At 45.2% G+C, this 20,160-nt stretch overlaps 1 protein-coding gene across 1 annotated transcript in view; it reads right to left on the reverse strand.

Annotated features, from left to right (window-relative positions):
* Nucleotides 1–674: 674 nt before the first annotated feature.
* Nucleotides 675–20,160, reverse strand: part of FAM71D (family with sequence similarity 71 member D) — a 43,632-nt gene continuing 24,146 nt past the window's right edge. The window contains exons 3-7 of the mRNA XM_038765908.1: nucleotides 17,423–17,622; nucleotides 14,442–14,691; nucleotides 6,480–6,757; nucleotides 2,400–2,428; nucleotides 675–799 (exon numbers count right to left, since the gene is read on the reverse strand). Coding sequence (XP_038621836.1) covers nucleotides 738–799; nucleotides 2,400–2,428; nucleotides 6,480–6,757; nucleotides 14,442–14,691; nucleotides 17,423–17,622 — 819 coding nt within the window. The 3' untranslated portion in view covers nucleotides 675–737. The remainder of the gene's footprint in view (nucleotides 800–2,399; nucleotides 2,429–6,479; nucleotides 6,758–14,441; nucleotides 14,692–17,422; nucleotides 17,623–20,160) is intronic.

Below are 20,160 nucleotides of genomic sequence, written 5' to 3' on the forward strand. Positions count from 1 at the left end.
TGTTAAGTGACTTGCCCAAGGTCTTACAGCAAACAAGTGGCAGAACAGGGATTAGAACTCAGAACTTAGACTCCCAGGCCTGTGTTCTTTCCATCAGGCCTTGCTTTGGAGATTTATACGGGCATGACTTTTTTTTATGTATTCGTTAATAGTGGGATCTCTCACTCCGGCCCCATAATAATTATGGAAATATTCTTGTGCTCTATTTCCCCTATTTCTAATCAATTTTAATGTCTGTCATCTCTTATCGACTGTAAACTCCTTGTGGGCAGGGAACGAGACTACCAGCTCTGTTGCATTATACTCTCCCAAAGTGCTTTGTGCAGTGCTATGCACACAGTAATCAATCAATCAATCAATCGTATTTATTGAGCGCTTACTATGTGCAGAGCACTGTACTAAGCGCTTGGGAAGTACAAATTGGCAACACATAGAGGCAGTCCCTACCCAACAGTGGGCTCACAGTCTAAAAGACTGAGTAAGTAAGACTCAGTAAGTAAGACTCAGTAAGTAAGACTGAGTGAGTAAGATTGAGTAAGTACTCAATAAATATGGCTGATTGATTAATTGATTGATTGAAGTGGAGTAATTGTGGTAGAGGGCTCACCTACTTGTTACTGTTAGCTTAAATTTGAAGGAAAAGGAGGTTTGAGTCTTTATTAAGAGTATGGGGTTTATTTGAAAGCCACCAGAGTATGGTGCGAAGAGAAGAATTCAGGTGGGGAACAAGAAGTGATTTAGATTGTGAACATGGGGAAAGAAATGCTTATCAGCGGGAAAACGGAAAAACTATACAAGCCTAAGGGGAAAGAAGCAGATAAAAAAAGGAAAAAGAAAAGCAGGTGGGTGAAGGAATGAACAGAGGAAAAGAAGGCAGAAAAAACAAACAAGAAAAGGGGTTAATTAAGGTGGGAAATCGCATAACATATAGCCATGATTGATGTTATAATATGAGGATGAGTAAAGGCATTAATAGGTGCCAATTCACGGGGCTTTAGCTTTGCCACTTCTGCTTTTTGGGGTAGGCTGGATTGGGCAGAGGAGGGAAGAGGAGGGTAGTTAACCCCAAGCCAGCCCACCCAATCTACTAAAATTGGAGAGGGGTTGGTTGAAATTCTAACCTCAGCAGGGGTATCCTCCCCCTTTCTCCCTCCCACTTTCTCCCTCTCCCTTCTTCCTTCCCTTCCTTTCTCTCCCGCCCCCTACCCCCATGCAAATTTCCTCCAAGAGCAAGAAAATGGATCCAGTTCAGCAGAGGTGGAAACCCAAAACGTTTTTTTGCACCCTCCTGAGTGGATTGTGGGGATTTGAAAGGCAACTTTCTTTTTAGAGTCTCGGGATTCTCAACAAAGTGGCTAGCCTCTGGAAATACAGATAAGGATATGGAGCAAAGTGATATCCCCTAAAAGTGGTTCAAGTCGTGTCTTGAAGTGGAGGTACAGTTGTGTACGCCAGAGCTATGGACTGGCAAATTGACAGTCACATCTATACAGAAGTATTAGTTGGACATCATTCTCGCTAGTTAAAATGGAGAAGCCATTACCTCAGCCACTGCAGGTTCTCCCTGCACAATCAATCAATCAATCATATTTATTGAGCACTTACTGTGTGCAGAGCACTGTACTAAGCGCTTGGAAAGTACAAGTTGGCAACATATAGGGACGGTCCCTACCCAACAGTGGGCTCACAGTCTAGAAGGCAATGATAATAACACTAATTGTGGTATTTATTAAGCGCTTCCTATGTGTCAGGCACTGTAGTAAGCGCAGGGGTGGGTACCACCCACCGTGGCTCAGTGGAAAGTGCTGGGCTTTGGAGTCAGAGGTCATGGGTTCAAATACCTGCTCCGCCACTTGTCAGCTGTGTGATTTTTGGGCAAGTCACTTCACTTCTCTGCGCCTCAGTTCCCTCATCTGGAAAATGGGGATGAAGACTGTGAGCCCCCCGGGGGACAACCCGATCACCTTGTAACCTCCCCAGCACTTAGAACAGTGCTTTGCACATAGTAAGCGCTTAATAAATGCCATCATCATTATTATTATTATTACCAGCAAATCAGGTTGTTGGACACAGGCCCTGACCCTCATGGGACTCACAGACTTAATCCCCATTTTACTGAGGCACCGAAAAGTGAAATGACTTGTTCAAGGTCACACAGCCGACAAGTGGCAGAGCCAGGATTAGAACCCATGACCTTCTGACTCCCAGGCTCTTTCTGTGACAGTCACAGATGGGAAAAGAAAACAAAAATAGGGAGTTAGAGAGTGAGGAGGAGGGAAAAGCATGCATTGCACTGACATCCCCTGGCTGCCCATATCTATTCTATCAGTGTTACTTCCGTGACTGTGTCACGGGCATCAGGGAATCACTAGGGAATATAAAGAGAATTTGTAGCATACCTGCAGCTCCTGAATCACTTCTGGAGTTCCTGCAAACAAACAGCTCAGATGAAAGCTTTGCCAGAAAAGACATTCATTCATTAGCGAGATTTATTGAGTGCTTACTAGGTGCGGAGCACTGTACTAAGCACTTATTCCCATTCAGTCTCCAAACGCTCTGTGGAAATCACTGATCTGTGTCTCACTAACTTAGGAGGTTAACGCTCTGAATCCATGACCCAATTTGGGGACTTTTTATGAGCGCGCAATACTGAAACTCCTTTTTCAGCAGAGAGGTTTAGGCACTGCAATAAGCATACCGATTCCCGTTTACTCCCAAACTATCTTACTATAAAAATTGCAGCTTCTAGTTTCCCAACTACCCCTAATCAATCGATATCACTGAGCTTTGTCCATGTGCAGAGCACTAATAATGATAATAATGATGGAATTTATTAAGCGCTTACTATAATAATAATAATGTTGGCATTTATTAAGCGCTTACTATGTGCAGAGCACTGTTCTAAGCGCTGGGGAGGATACAAGGTGATCAGGTTGTCCCACGTGGGGCTCACAATCTTAATCCCCATTTTACAGATGAGGTAACTGTGGCTCAGAGAAGTTAAGTGACTTGCCCAAGGTCACACAGCAGATGTGGCTGAGTCGGGATTCAAACCCATGACCTCCGAATCCAAAGCCCGTGCTCTTTCCACTGAGCCACGCTGCTTCTGTGGCCATGCTGCTTCTGTGTGTGCAAAGCACTGTTCTAAGCGCTGGGGAGGTTACAAGGTGATCAGGTTGTCCCACGTGGGGCTCACAGTCTTCATCCCCATTTTACAGAGGAGGGAACTGAGGCCCAGAGAAGTGAAGTGACTTGCTAAAATCACACAGCTGACAATTGGCGGAGGCGGGATTTGAACCCACGATCTCTGAGTCCAAAGCCTGGGCTCTTTCCACCGAGCCACGCTGCTTCTCTAAGCACTGTACTAAATGCTTGAAAGAGTTCAAAATAACAGGACTGCGAGTCAAAAGGACCTGGGTTCTAATTCCAGCTCTGCCACTTGTCTGCTGGGTGACCTTGGGCAAGTCATTCATTCATTCAATCGTATTTATTGAGCGCTTACTGTGCGCAGAGCACTGTACTAAGCGCTTGGGAAGTACAAGTTGGCAACATATAGAGACGGTCCCTATCCAACAGTGGCCTCACGGTCTAGAAGACACTTCACTTCGGTAGGCCTCAGTTTTACCACATCTGTAACATGGGGATTAAGACTGTGTCCAATCTGATTTTTCTCATATCCACCCCAGTGACATAGTACAAGGAAAGTGCTTAACAAATGCCACAATCATTATTATTATTCACTCCCAGCATTTAGTAGTGTTCTGCAGACAGTAGATGCTTAATGAATACTATTTCTATCATTCATATATATATTTGTACATATTTACTCTTCTATTTATTTTGTTAATGATGCATATATAGCTATAATTCTATTTGTTCTGATGCATTTGACACCTGTCTACATGTTTTGTTTTGTTGTCTGTCTCCCCCTTCTAGACTGTGAGCCAGTTGTTGGGTAGGGACCGTCTCTATCTGTTGCCGACTTGTACTTCCCGAGTGCTTAGTACAGTGCTCTGCACCCAGTAAGCGCTCAATAAATACGATTGAAAGAATAAATTAATGCAACCTTGTACACAGAGAAGTAGCATAGCTCAGTGACAAGAGCCCAGGTTTGGGAGTCAGAGGTCAATCATTAATATTTATTGAGCGCTTACTGTGTGCAGAGCACTGTACTAAGCGCTTGGGAAGTACAAGTTGGCAACATATAGAGACGGTCCCTACCCAACAGTGGGCAAGGTCACACAGAAGACAGGTGGCAGAGGTGGGATTAGAACCCACAACCTCTGACTCCCAAGCACGGGCTCTTTCCACTGCGTCATGGGTCCTAATCTCGGCTCCACCACTTGTCAGCTGTGTGACTTTGGGCAAGTCACTTCACTTCTCTGGGCCTCAGTTCCCTCATCTGTAAAATGGGAATTAAGACTGAGCCCCTTGTGGGACAACCTTGATTACCTTGTATCCCCCCCAGGGCTTAGAACAGTGCTTGGCACATAGTAAGCGCTTAACAAATACCAACATTATTATTATACGAGTGCATTTCCAAAGCCCCCGGGGTTAATAAATCTCCCTAGATCATTATGCCCTTAAAGTATCCAATCAACCTCCTTCACCCTGTTCAGAGGAGTGATGGAGAGCCTCGATTCTGGTTCCCCTCCTCTCAGGATCCCTGCCTAATGAGAAATCTTTTGGGATTGGAGATATTCATAAATAAAGCAGGGGTTGGCTGCCTGGCCCCACCCTCATGATGATGATGATGATGATGGCATTTATTGAGCGCTTACTATGTGCAAAGCACTGTTCTAAGCACTGGGGAGGTTACAAGGTGATAAGGTCATCCCACAGGGGACTCACAGTCTTAATTCCAATTTTACAGATGAGGTAACTGAGGCACAGGGAAGTTAAGTGACTTGCCCAAAGTCACCCAGCTGGCAATAATAATAATAATAATGATGGCATTTATTAAGCACTTACTATGTGCAAAGCACCGTTCTAAGAACTGGGGAGGTGACAAGGTGATCAGGTTGTCCCACGTGGGGCTCACAGTCTTAACCCCATTTTCCAGGTGAGGTAACTGACTTCCAGGTGACTCGCCCAAGGTCACACAGCTGACAATTGGTGGAGCGGGGATTTGAACCCATGACCTCTCATCCTGAGAGACCTCTGGAAATTCCTGCTTTATGTTACTATGTGCCAAGGCACCGTATTAAGCACCGGGGTAGATCCGAACTAATCAGATTGGACACAGTCCCTGTCCCACGTGGGGCTCACAGTCTTAATCCCCACTTTGCAGGTGAGGTAACTGAGGCCCAGAGAAGTGAAGGGACTTGCCTAGGGTCACACAGCAGACAAGGAGGGGAGCAGGGATTAGAACCCAGGTCGTTCCGACTCCCAGGACGGACTGCTTCTCAGCTCTTGTCCTGCGTCATAGGGAATTCTGAGGGTGGAGTTCTCCTTGTTTCTATGGGGTCTCTGCTTGTAATCCACTCTATCAATCGAGCAGAGTGGCCTAATCATCATCATCATCAATCGTATTTATTCAGCGCTTACTATGTGCAGAGCACTGTACTAAGCGCTTGGGAAGTACAAATTGGCAACATATAGAGACAGTCCCTACCCAACAGTGGGCTCACAGTCTAAAAGGGGGAGACAGAGAACAAAACCAAACGTACTAACAAAATAAAATAAATAGAATAGATATGTACAAGTAAAATAGAGTAATAAATATGTCCAAACATATATACATATATACAGGTGATATACATATATACAGGCCTAATGGATAGAACACAGGGCTGGGAGTCAAAAGAACTCCCGACTCCCCCACTTTATTCATTGTCATATTTATTGAGCACTTGCAACATTGTACTAAGCTTTTCTTTGTCTGCTGTGTGACCTTGGGCAAATCACTTCACTTCTCTGGGCCTCAGTTACCTCATCTGTAAAATGGGGATTCAGGCTGGGAGCCCCACGTGGGACAGGGACTGCGCCCAACCTGATTAGCTTGGATCTACCCCAGTGCATAGTACAGAAGCAGCAGCGTGGCTCAATGGAAAGAGCCCGGGCTTTGGAGTCAGAGGTCATGGGTTCAAACCCCGGCTCCGCCACTCGTCAACTGTGTGACTTTGGGCAAGTCACTTCACTTCTCTGGGCCTCAGTTCCCTCATCTGTAAAATGGGGATTAAGACTGTGAGCCTCACGTGGGACAACCTGATCACCTTGTAACCTCGCCAGTGCTTAGAACAGTGCTTTGCACATAATAAGCGCTTAATACACGCCATCATCATTATTATTATTATTATATAGTAAGACTTAACAAGTACCATAATTATTATTAATCATTGGTATTTACTGAGCACCTAACTGTGTGCAGAGTTCTGTACTAAGCGCTTGCCTTGCGGTAACGAGCAAGCTCGTCACCTGTGGAGATGGGGCCAAGCTGTGTTCTTTCAAACTCTAATTTTGAACTAAATCTTACACACCTGGATTCCTTTCTTGTAATCTCCTCCTCAGCCTCTTCTTTAGCTTCTCCCTCCATCTCTGTGGTTTCATGGCTTTTTTTCTCACGGTCATAATCACCCTTGATCAGTTCTGCCCCAGTTGTTCCCTGTTCAGGGGTCTTGAAACCATCAGTGCCGATTTCTATATAATTATAACACTCTTCTACAGGTACCACTGTAACAGAAGGCTTTCTGGTGTCACGTTCCCTTCTCGGCTCTTCCCGGTGCCTGTTGTTTCCATTCTTTGCTTGGCTTTCTTCCTTTGGGAGTGGCAATAGAAAAGAAATTGGCCATAAAGTGACTGATGATCTGTGGAGCTTAATCTAGCAAAACATTGATCAAAGGCAACCGCGTTTAATTGGGCGACTCCACAAATGTATAGGGATAGATCGCGGAGAAGCAAACACTATCATTTTCAGGGGTTTATCGCATAATTCAGGCAAGGCAGTGTGGCCTAACGGAAAGAACATATGCCTGGCATGTAGTAAGCACTTCCCAAGTACCACAGTTATAATCAAACAATTTATTTAGCATTTACTGTGTGCAGAACATTGTACTAAGCACCTGGGAGAATCCAGTATAACAAAGCTGCTTATTTTTCCCACCCGCAAGGAACTTATGGCCTAGAGGAGGAGTCGGGCATTGAAATGAATTACAGATACACGCGTCAGCGCTGCGGGGCTGAGGATGGGGTGGATATCCTGAGATGGATATCACGAGAAGCAGCGTGGCTCAGTGGAAAGAGCACGGGCTTTGGAGTAAGAGGTCATGGGTTCGAATTCCATTCATTCATTCAATCGTATTTATCGAGCGCTTACTGTGTGCAGAGCACAGTACTAAGCGCTTGGAAAGCACAAGTTGGCGACATATAGAGACGGTCCCTACCCAGCAACGGGCTCCGCCATTTGTCAGCTGTGTGACTTTGGGGAAAATCACTTCACTTCTCTGTGCCTCAGTTCCCTCATCTGTAAAATGGGGATTGACAGCCCCCTGTGGGACAACCTGATCACCTTGCAACTTCCCCAGCTCTTAGAACAGTGCTTTGCACATAGTAAGCACTTAATAAATGCCATACTGAAAGCTCACCTCCTCCAGGAGGCCTTCCCAGACTGAGCCCCTTCCTTCCTCTCCCCCTTATCCCCCTCTCCATCCCCCCGTCTTACCTCCTTCCCTTCCCCACAGCACCTGTATATATGTATATATGTTTGTACATATTTATTACTCTATTTATTTTACTTGTACATATCTATTCTATTTATTTTATTTTGTTAATATGTTTCGTTTTGTTCTCTGTCTCCCCCTTCTAGACTGTGAGCCCACTGTTGGGTAGGGACAGTCTCTATATGTTGCTAACTTGTACTTCCCAAGAGCTTAGTACAGTGCTCTGCACACAGTAAGCGATCAATAAATACGATTGATTATTATTATTATATCGAGCGGGTAAAAGGGTACAGATCTAAGTTGCACAGGTGATGCAAAGGGGAGAGCGAATACAGGAAATGAGGGCTTAGGGAAGGCCCCTTGGGTGAGATGTGATTTTAGGATGGTTTTGAAGATAGGGAGAATAGTGGCCTGTCGGATTGGAAGGAGTAGGGAGTTCCAGACCAGAGGGAGGAGGTGGGTAAGGGGTCATGGAGAGAGAATTAAGATTGAATTTTTGCTTTTTTTTTTTGTTTCAGTAGCATGGAACTATACTGGACTTACGGGGGTGAGGGTGGTTTATTAAATTTTGCTTCCAGAGATGTCTATCCTCAAAAAACCTACAATAGAGTGAAAAAAAAACCCAGACAAAGCAGATGTAATTGAGTGGAAACATAAAAATAACATCCTCTACCTTGGGCAAGTCACTTAACTTCTCTGGGCCTCAGTTACCTCAACTGTAAAATGGGGATTAATACTGTGAGCCCCCTGTGGGACAACCTGATCACCTTGTAACCTTCCCAGCGCTTAGAACAGTGCTTTGCACATAGTAAGCGCTTAATAAATGCCATCATTAATTTTATTTATTTTTACTTGGGAACATCCCATCTTGGATGCCTCACCATCACCTGAAACTCAACATGTCAAAAACTAAACTCCATCTTCCCTCCCAAACCCTCTACTATCCCTCACTTTTCCAACTCTGTTGACTACATCACCATCCTCGTTATCTTTTTTATAATGGTATTTGTTAAGCACTTACTATGCACCAGGCACTATACTAAGTGCTGGGGCGGATACAAGCTATGTGGGGCTCACAGTCTTAATCCCCATTTTACAAATGAGTTACCTAAGGCCCAGAGATGACAGTGCTCTGTACACAGTAAGTGTTCAATAAATATGATTGAATGAATGATGGTATATGTGCAAAGCACTGTTCTAAGCGCTGGGGGGATAAAAGGTGATCAGGTTGTCCCACGTGGGGCTCAGAGTCTTAATCCCCATTTTACACATGAGGGAACTGAGGCACAGAGAAGTGAAGTGACTTACCCAAAGTCACCCAGCTGACAATTGGCAGAGCTGGGATTTGAAGCCATGACCTCCGACTCCGAAGCCCAGGCTCTTTCCACTGAGTGACGGAGATGTTCAGTGACTTGCCCAAGATCACACGGAGATAAGTGGCAGAGTTGGAATTATGAACCTAGGTCCTTCTTACAAGTCTGCGACCTTAGCATTATCCTTGACTCGTCTCTCTCCTTCAACCAGGACACTTAGTCACAGAATCCTGTGGGTTCTATCTTCAAAACATCTCCAGCCTCTTCCTCTCCATCCAAATTGTCACCTCACTCGGTCCAAACACAACATATGCCCTTATAACTACTGCATCAGCCTCCTCCCCAGTCTCCCTGCCTCCAGCCTCTCCCCTCTCCAGTGCAAACTTCGCTCTCCTGTAAAGATCACATTTCTAAAACATCACTCTACACACATCGCCACACTCCTCAGAAATCTCCATTGGTTGCCCATCCATGAGGGCTTTCATGCCCTCAACTAACTCTCTCTACCTCACGTATTCTCTGTCCTTCCTCTTCTTTCGCCACAACCCAGCCCACCAACTTTTTTAATAATAACCGTCCCTCTAGTCTCTCTGAGAAGAGACCCTGAAGAGCAGCTGGAGCCCAGGCCCGGGCGTCAAAAGGTCGCAGGTTCTCAACTCAGCTCTGCCACTTGTCTGCTGTGTGACCTTGGGCAACTCACTTTACTTCTCTGGGCCTCCGTTCCCTCATCTGTAAAATGGGGATTGAGACTGTGAGGCCCAGGTGGGACAGGGACTGTGTCTAAACCGATTTGCTTGTATCCACCCCAGCGCTTAGTTAGTGCCTGGCACATACCTTAGAGAAGCAGCATGGCTTAGTGAAAAGAGCACAGGGTTGGGAGTCAGAGGACTTGGGTTCTAATCCCGGCCCCGCCACTTGTCGCTGTGTGACCTTGTGCAAGCTGCTTAACTTCTCTGTGCCTCAGTTTACCTCATCTGTAAAACGGGGATTAAGACTGTGAGCCCCATGTGGGACAACCTGATTATCTTGTATCTCCCCCAGCGCTTAGAACAGTGCTTGGCACATTGTAAGTGCTTAACAAATACCATTATTATTATTATTAGTTCTAGTCTTTCTCAAGTACTTAGTACAGGGCTCTGCATACAGGAAGCACTCAGCAAATATCATTGTTTGATCAAACATTCAATTCATAAATAATATAGTACATTATTAAAATATGTACATAGAAGGTTTGATCATTTAGATATTATAGGAATGGCTGATAGCAATGGGGCAGGCTCTTTTTTCCCAAAATGATATTTCTTAAGCACTTACTATGTGCCAGGCACTGTACTAAGCGCTGGGGTAGACACAAGCTAATTAGCTGGGATACAGTCCATGTCCCACATGGAGCTCACACCCCCATTTTACAGATGAGGTAACTGAGGCCCAGAGAAGCTAAGTGGCTTGCCTCACCTGTAAAATGGGGATTAAGACCGTGAGTCCCACGTGGGACTGTGTTCCACCTGACTACCTGATAACTACCCCTGTGCTTAGAACAGTGCTTGGCACATAGTAAGCGCTTAACAAATACTTGCCCAAGGTCACACAGCAGACAATTGGCAGAGCCGGGATTAGAAACCAAGTCCTTCTAACTTCCAGGCCTGGGCTCTACCCACTAGCCCACACTGCTTCTCAAGATTGGGACCAATTTCAATGTGTTCTCTCAATCTTTCCATATATTATTATGCTATTATTTATTTCATCTTTGAATATTATTATTGCATATTGCCCTAGTTAAGCACTTATGCTGTGCCAAGCACTGTACTCAGTCCTGGGAAAAACTACAAGGGCAATGAGCAGAAACTGTCCAGATCTCAAAGGGCTCACCAGAAAAACAAAAATTCATAAGAAATGATAACAAGAAAGGCACCGGTTAGTCACTACAGGAGACAAAATCGCACAAAGGGCTCACCAGGAAAACAAAAATTCATAAGAAACGATAACAAGAAAGGCACCAGTTAGTCACTACGGGAGACAAAAATCGCACAAAGGGCTCACCAGAAAAACAAAAATTCATAAGAAACGATAACAAGAAAGGCACCGGTTAGTCACTACGGGAGACAAAATCGCACAAAGGGCTCACCAGAAAAACAAAAATTCATAAGAAATGATAACAGAAAGGCACCGGTTAGTCACTACGGGAGACAAAAATCTCACAAAGGGCTCACCAGAAAAACAAAAATTCATAAGAAATGATAACAAGAAAGGCACCGGTTAGTCACTACGGGAGACAAAAATCTCACAAAGGGCTCACCAGAAAAACAAAAATTCATAAGAAATGATAACAAGAAAGGCACCGGTTAGTCACTACGGGAGACAAAAATCTCACAAAGGGCTCACCAGAAAAACAAAAATTCATAAGAAATGATAACAAGAAAGGCACCGGTTAGTCACTACGGGAGACAAAATCTCACAAAGGGCTCACCAGAAAAACAAAAATTCATAAGAAATGATAACAAGAAAGGCACCGGTTAGTCACTACAGGAGACAAAAATCTCACAAAGGGCTCACCAGAAAAACAAAAATTATTAAGAAATGATAACAAGAAAGGCACCGGTTAGTCACTACGGGAGACAAAAATCTCACAAAGGGCTCACCAGAAAAACAAAAATTCATAAGAAATGATAACAAGAAAGGCACCAGTTAGTCACTACGGGAGACAAAAATCTCACAAAGGGCTCACCAGAAAAACAAAAATTCATAAGAAATGATAACAAGAAAGGCACCAGTTAGTCACTACGGGAGACAAAAATCTCACAAAGGGCTCACCAGAAAAACAAAAATTCATAAGAAATGATAACAAGAAAGGCACCGGTTAGTCACTACGGGAGACAAAAATCTCACAAAGGGCTCACCAGAAAAACAAAAATTCGTAAGAAATGATAACAAAAAAGGCACCGGTTAGTCACTACAGGAGACAAAATCTCACCAGAAAAACAAAAATTCATAAGAAATGATAACAAGAAAGGCACCGGTTAGTCACTATGGGAGACAAAATCTCACCAGAAAAACAAAAATTCATAAGAAATAACAAGAAAGGCCCCGGTTAGTCACTACGGGAGACAAAATCTCACAAAGGGCTCACCAGAAAAACAAAAATTCATAAGAAATGATAACAAGAGAGGCACCGGTTAGTCATGACAGGAGACAAAAGGCCTTCGGCTCCTCCATTACTCAAGAAAGGCTACCCTTGGTCTAAACAATTACAATCTCCCACAAAATTAGAACATGTCATGTCTTACGCTGTCACGTCGTCTCTTACTCATAGTGACGCCATGGACACATCCCAGAACACCCCACCTCCATCTGTAATCGTTCTGGTAGTGGATCCACGGAATTTTCTTGGTAAAAATCTGGAAGCCTGCTTCCAAGCGGTAAACTTAAGTCTCCTCCCTCGACTCTCTCGCGTGCTTCTGTTGCCCGGCACAGATGAGTTTTGACTTGTAGCCTTCCGTTCGCTAGCCATTACTAGGAATGGAATGGGTAGGCCTCCGATTGACTCCCCGTCTCATAATCGAGACTGGAAGAGTAGTGGAAACTCTCCAGATGTGACCCTGAGAGGGGCCATTAGAACAACTGGAAAGGAAATCAATCAATAATATTTATGGAGCTCCTACTATAATACTAATAATGGCATTTATTAAGCACTTACTATGTGCGAAGCACTCTTCTAAGCGCTGGGCGGATACAAGGTGATCAGGTTGTCCCACTGGGGGCTCACAGTCCTAATCCCCATTTTACAGACCTGAGGCCCAGAGAAGTGAAGTGACCTGCCCAAAGTCACACAGCTGGCAATTGGCGGAGCAGGGATTTGAACCCATGACCTCTGACTCCAAAGCCCGGGCTCTTTCCACTGAGCCACGCTGCTTCTCTGTGCTGAGCTCCGTGCTAAATGCTTGCAAGAGTACGGTAGAATGAGTAGATCCTTGTTCTTACAAAGCTTGAGGGGGAGATGGATAATAAAATAAATTACAGATAGGATGAGCGTAAGTACTTCCCTTGGGAGTCAATTAGATGATTTAGTAGTGCTGACACGGCAATTGAGGAGATAGAGAAACTTGAGAGATTAATCAGAGAAGACTTCCTGGAGGAGAATGTGATTTCAGAAGCGCTTTCAAGACAGAGAGCAGTGGTCTGCTAGATATGAATCGATCAATCGGTGGTATTTACCGAGTGTTTACTATGGGCAGAGTGTTGTACTCAGCACGATGTGGGAGACTTTTCTAGGCAAGAATAACAGAAGTAGGATCTGGGTATCACAGTTCGGTGGGGGAGAGAGAACAGGTATTGAATTCCCATTTTACAGATGAGGAAACTGAAATACTGAGAAGTCCAGTGTCTTGCCCAAGGTCACACAGCAGACGAGTGGCAGAGACGAGATTAGAACTCAGGTCCTCTGCCTCTCAGGCCTGTGCTCCTTTCACTAGGCCACAGCGATTCCCAATTACAGCCGCCGATTTCACTTATACATGTACCCATATAGCAATTTCACCAAAAGTGACATTTTCTTTGAGCCTTTGAGTCCACACTTCAATCTGCTGCCTGGATCATTTTCCTAAAAAACGTTCATCCCCCGTCTCATAACTCCTCAGAAACCTCCCATGGTTGCCCATCCACCTCGGCATCGAACAGAAATTCCTTACCATCGGATTTAAGGCACACAATCGGATCTCTCCATCCTACCTAACTTCCCTCCTTTCCCACTACAATGCAACTCGTATACTTCACTCCTCTAACAACAACCTACTCACTGTCCCTCCATCTCTGCTGCCTGGACCTCCCTCCCACCTCATATCCAACAGAGCGCCACTTTCCCCATCTTCCAAACCCCACCAAAATCACACCTCCTCCAGGGAGCCTTCCCTGATTAATTCCATCTCCCCACCCTGTATTTCCCGTGAAGGCTGAACCGACAGCATTTAGCGACAGAATGAATATGTGGGTTGGGTGAGAGAGTTGAGTCGAGGATAACGCCAAGGTTACGGACTTGTGAGACAGGAAGGATGGTAGTGCTGTCTACAGTGACGGGAACGTCATGGGGAGGACAGGGTTTGGGTGGGACGATAAGGAGCTCCATTTTGGACTATAATAATAATAATAACGGTGTTCGTTAAGTGCTTACTATGTGAGAGGTGTGGATACAAGAAAATAGGGTAGGACACAATCCCTCTCCTGCAAAGGGCTCACAGTCTTAATCCCCATTTTCCAGATGAGGAAACTGAGTCACAGAGAAGTGAAGTGACTTGTCCAAGGCCACACATCAGACAAGTGGTGGAGCTGGGCAAAGAACCCCTGACCTTCTCGCTCCTAGGCCGTGCTCTATCCACTATGCCGTGCCACGTTAAGCTTGAGGTGTCGGTGGGATATCCAAAAAGAGGGGTCTTGAAGGAGATGAGCAATGAGGGAGAGTACCGCCCATGATGCTCACCTCTCCATCTCCGCTCGCCCTCGCAAGATCAGCGTCCTCCCGCGGCGCCGTGCGTTCTGTGTCTCCACGGTATTTTGTAGGGGGCTGCAGGAGATAAGTGAGTTGTACCCACTGGCGGAAGATGACATCCTGCTTAGACGACGGCGCACAGAGCTGGAGGTAGTAGGAGCGCCCACTGACCAGCTTGATTTTGAGGCATAACTTCCTGGCGTCGTACACAGAAATAGTCGCAAACTGGAGGGGGATGAACCTGCAAAAGAAATATCAGCGCAAGTCACCCTCCCAAGCGGCGTCTTTCACTATTGGTAGATATTCCTACTTAAAATAAACACGCACTCTCTCCCTGTGGACTCCTTCTCGATCGAGAAGCAGCGTGGCTTAGTGGAAACGGCAGGGGCTCGGGAGTCGGCGGTCGTGGGTTCCAATTCCAGCTCCGCCACTTATCAGCGGTGTGACTTTGGGCAAGTGCCTTAACTTCTCTGTGCCTCAGTTACCTCATCTGCAAAATGGGGATTGAGACTGTGAGCCCCATGTGGGACAACCTGCGTATCTTGTATCTGCCCCAGTGCTTAAAACAGTGCTTGGAACATAGTAAGCATTTAACAAATACCATTATTATTATTATTGTAAAGGATTTGAAGGCTCACAAGTGAAGGGCAGGCCTAGATAAGGGCGGAGTAGGAGTTTGGGGTTTGAGAGGCAGCGTGGCTTAAAGAGCACAGGCTTGGGACTCAGAGGACATGGGTTCTAATCCTGGCTCCGCCACTTGTCTGCTGTGTGACCTTGAGCAAACCACTTCACTTCTCTGTGCCTGTTACCTCATCTGTAAAATGGGGATGAAGACTGTGAACCCTACAACCTGATTATTTTGTATCTACCCCAGTGCTTAGAACAGTGCTTGGCACATAGTAAATGCTTAACAAATACCATAATTATTACTATTATTATTCTCTCCTGCCAAGGGCAGTAGGAGCATGATGGTTTAGGTCTGGCATGTGGAGGATACTTCTTAGGGCTTGGGAGTCAGAGGACATGGGTTCTAATCCTGGCTCCGCCACTTGTCTGCTGTGTGACCTTGAGCAAACCACTTCACTTCTCTGTGCCTGTTACCTCATCTGTAAAATGGGGATGAAGACTGTGAACCCTACAACCTGATTATTTTGTATCTACCCCAGTGCTTAGAACAGTGCTTGGCACATAGTAAATGCTTAACAAATACCATAATTATTACTATTATTATTCTCTCCTGCCAAGGGCAGTAGGAGCATGATGGTTTAGGTCTGGCATGTGGAGGATACTTCTTAGGGCTTGGGAGTCAGAGGACATGGGTTCTAATCCTGGCTCCGCCACTTGTCTGCTGTGTGACCTTGAGCAAACCACTTCACTTCTCTGTGCCTGTTACCTCATCTGTAAAATGGGGATGAAGACTGTGAACCCGACAACCTGATTATTTTGTATCTACCCCAGTGCTTAGAACAGTGCTTGGCACATAGTAAATGCTTAACAAATACCGTAATTATTACTATTATTATTCTCTCCTGCCAAGGGCAGTAGGAGCATGATGGTTTAGGTCTGGCATGTGGAGGATGCTTCTTAGTGCTTGGCACATAGTAAGCGCTTAACAAATGCCATCATCATAAATACCCACAACCCAGACACTGCAACCTACAGAGAGAATGAGTAGACTGAAGGAGAAAAGTCAGTTACCCCAAATATTGGTGGGGAACCTGAGGGGTGGGGGGGATGGCTTAGGTCTTCCATGTTGAGGGCACTTCTCTGACCTATGACCTGAGCAGGCTGAGGGAGAGAAGCCAGAAACCCCAAGTATTTCAATCAATCGTATTTATTGAGCGCTTACTGTGTGCAGAACACTGTACTAAGCGCTTGGGAAGTACAAGTTGGCAACATATAGAGACGGTCCCTACCCAACAGTGGGTTCACAGTCTAGAAGGGGGAGACAGAGAACAAAACCAAACAGATTAACAAAATAAAATAAATAGAATAGATATGTACAAGTAAAATAAATAAATAGAGTAATAAATATGTACAAACATATATACGGGGAACCTTGGGGCGGGACATAGTGAGCAGGAGTGGCCAAAGTACATCCTAGCATAGTGGATAAAGCACGGGCTTGGGAGTCTGAAGGTCATGCGTTCTAATCCCGGCTCTGCCGCTTGTCTACTGTGTGACCTTGGGCAAGTCACTTTACTTCTCTGGGCCTCAGTTCCCTCACCTGTAAAATGGGGATTGAGACTATATGTGGGACAGGGACTGTGTTCACCCTGATTTGCCTGTATCCACCCTAGCACTCAGAATGGAGCCTGGCACGTAGTATTATTATTAAGTGCCGCTGAGTCGTTTCTGGTTCATGGCAACTCTGTGGGTATATTTTCCCCCAAACATCCTGTCTTCTGCCATAATCCGTAACCTTTGTAACAGTTCTTCCATTATCGTTATTATGGTCTCTATCCATCTAGCTGCTGGTCTGCCTCTTCCATGTTTTTTCTGGACTTTTCCTAGCATTAGTGTCTTCTCCAATCCATCGTATTTATTGAGCGCTTACTGTGTGCAGAACAGAATGAATCCTCCTGATTATGTGTCCGAAATATCCTAAGTTAAGTCATCTGGCCTTCCAAAGACCACTTTGGCTTAATTTGCTCCAAAATCCATTTGTTTGTTTTTGGGGCCGTCCATAGTATTCACAAAAGCCTACCCCGACACCACATGTCAAAAGAATCGATGCTCTTTCTATTCTGTTTTTTCACTGTCCAGCTTTTGGATCCGTACACTGTCACTGGCAACACCACAGAATTGACAATTTGCATTTTTGTGGCATTTGTTACAGCCCCAATTTCATGACTTTTTCCAGACTCTTCATAGGACATAGTAAGCCCTTTAAAAAAAACCATAATTATTATAGTAACTCAGACCCCACTTATTAGCATTAATAGCAATCATGATTATTATCTGTGACTTACCTGGTGAGCACCAGCTTATATTGAGAGGTGGGCCTAGAGAAACTCCAAAGCTTTGGCTGAGCCTCCTTGGGGGAGGTGGGCATCAGGTGTGCCAGGAGCATCACATTGGGCAGGGGCAGGGTGGGACTGGAAGCACAGATGCCCACAGTCACCCAATTGGCACGGTTATGGAGATAAACAGATTCTCCTTTCTTACTGACCTAGGTGGGCAAATACAGTTTAGGGGAAAGGTTACGACTAGAAAGGATTTCAGCTAAAATCTCTATGCTGATTATCCCCAAATCCACATCTCCAGCCCTGACCTCGCTGCTTCTTTGCAGTCTCACGTTTCCTCCTGCATTCGGAAGATTTCTACTTGGATGTCATCCCCCGGGCCTGGAATGCCCTCCCTCTGCCCATCCACCAAGCTAGCTCTCTTCCTCCCTTCAAGGCCCTGCTGAGAGCTCACCTCCTCCAGGAGGCCTTCCCAGACTGAGCCCCTTCCTTCCTCTCCCCCTCGTCCCCCTCTCCATCCCCCCCATCTTACCTCCTTCCCTTCCCCACAGCACCTGTATATATGTATATGTGTTTGTACATATTTTTTACTCTATTTATTTATTTTATTTGTACATATCTATTCTATTTATTTTATTTTGTTAGTATGTTTGGTTTTGTTCTCTGTCTCCCCCTTTTAGACTGTGAGCCCACTGTTGGGTAGGGACTGTCTCTATATGTTGCCAATTTGTACTTCCCAAGCGCTTAGTACAGTGCTCTGCACATAGTAAGCGCTCAATAAATACGATTGATGATGATGATGATGTCCCGCCAACCCCTCAGAGTTAACGTGTCCAAAGCAGAAATCATCCTCCCACCCAAACCTGGTCTACCCCCATGATTTTCCCATCACCATCATCTCCCTGTCTCAGAAGCCCATTACCTTGGTATCATCAATGAATCAATCAATCGTATTTATTGAGTGCTTACTGGCTGCAGAGCACTGTACTAAGCGCTTGGGAAGTACAAGTTGGCAACATATAGAGACGGTCCCTACCCAACAGTGGGCTCACAGTCTAAAGGTGGCTATCCTCCAGCCACCTCTCTCATTCAACCCACATATTCACAAAAATCACTAAAATCTGCCCTTTTCTCTCCATCCAAATTGCTCCTACACTGATCCAAGCACTTATGCTATCCCACCTTGACTACTGAGAAGCAGCGTGGCTCAGTGGAAAGAGCCCGGGCTTTGGAGTCAGGGGTCACGGGTTCAAATCCCGGCTCCGCCAATAGTCAGCTGTGTGACTTTGGGCAAGTCACAACTTCTCTGTGCCTTAGTTACCTCATCTGTACAATGGGGATTAAGGCTGTGAGCCCCCCGTGGGACAACCTGATCGCCTTGTAACCTCCCCAGCACTTAGAACAGTGCTTTGCACGTAAGTGCTTAATAAATGCCATTATTGTTATTATTATTATTACTGCATCAGCTTCCCTGCCTTCTGTGTCTTCCCCATTCCAGTTCATACTCCATTCTGTGGCTTGGATAACATTTCTAAAAAAAAACCCCATTCAGTCCATGTTTTCCCACTCCTCGAGAACCTCCAGTGGTTGCCCATCCACCTCTGCATCAAACGAAAATTATTTACCATTAGCTTTAACAGTCTTCTAGACTGTGATCCCACTGTTGGGTAGGGACCGTCTCTCTATGTTGCCAACTTGTACTTCCCAAGCGCTTAGTACAGTGCTCTGCACGCAGTAAGCGCTCAATAAATACGACTGAATGAACCTGCTCAGTCACCTTGCCCCGTCTTATCTTACCTCACTGCTCATCTTACCTCCTACGGCAACCCAGCCGACAAAATTCACTCCTCTAATGTCAATCTACTCATTATTCCTCGATCCTCAATCAATCAATCAATCAAGGATATTTACTGCGCTCATAGGGTGTTCAGAGCACGGCCCTTAAGCGTTTGAGAAAGTGCAATACAACAGAGTTTGCACACAAACACTGACAATAATAATAATAATAATGATGGTATTTGTTAAGCGCTTACTATGTGTCAGGCACTGTACCAAGCGCTGGGGTGGATACAAGCAAACTGAGTTGGACCCAGTCCCTGTCTACTATCTACTAAACATGGGGGTAGATACAAGATAATCTATTTTGCCCCTGTTTTGGTCTTTAAAATGTCATGATGGGTACACTGAGTCTGCAAGGAGCCGATGTTGCCAATTTGTACTTCCCAAGCGCTTAGTACAGTGCTCTGCACATAGTAAGCGCTCAATAAATACGATTGATGATGATGATGACTGGCCATCGTTGGTGCCGCTTAGACTGTGGGCCGCATCTGGGACCTGATTATCTTACCCCAGCGCTTAGTACAGTCCTTGACACATAGTGAGGCTTAACAAATACACCCATTATTATTATTAGATGCCGATACGGAAAAAGGGATTCAGAGAGAGGAGGGAATTCAATTTTTATGGTATTTATAAATCACTTCTTATGTGTCAAGCACTGTTCTAAGCTCTGGGGTACATAAACATAATCTGAGAGGACACAGTCCCTATCCCATATGGGGCTCACAGTTTAAGTAGGAGGGAGAACGGGCCGAGAAATCTCATTTTTTAAAATGAGGAAACTAAGGCACTTGTTAAGTGACTTGCCCAAGGTCACGCAGCAGACAAGTGGTGGAATTCGAATCCAGGTCCTCTGCTTCCCTAGACCAGGCTACTTTGTTGTAGGCTATCAACATGAAGAGGAA

Source organism: Tachyglossus aculeatus, chromosome 23 (assembly GCF_015852505.1).
Source record: "Tachyglossus aculeatus isolate mTacAcu1 chromosome 23, mTacAcu1.pri, whole genome shotgun sequence".
Lineage (NCBI taxonomy): Eukaryota > Metazoa > Chordata > Mammalia > Monotremata > Tachyglossidae > Tachyglossus > Tachyglossus aculeatus.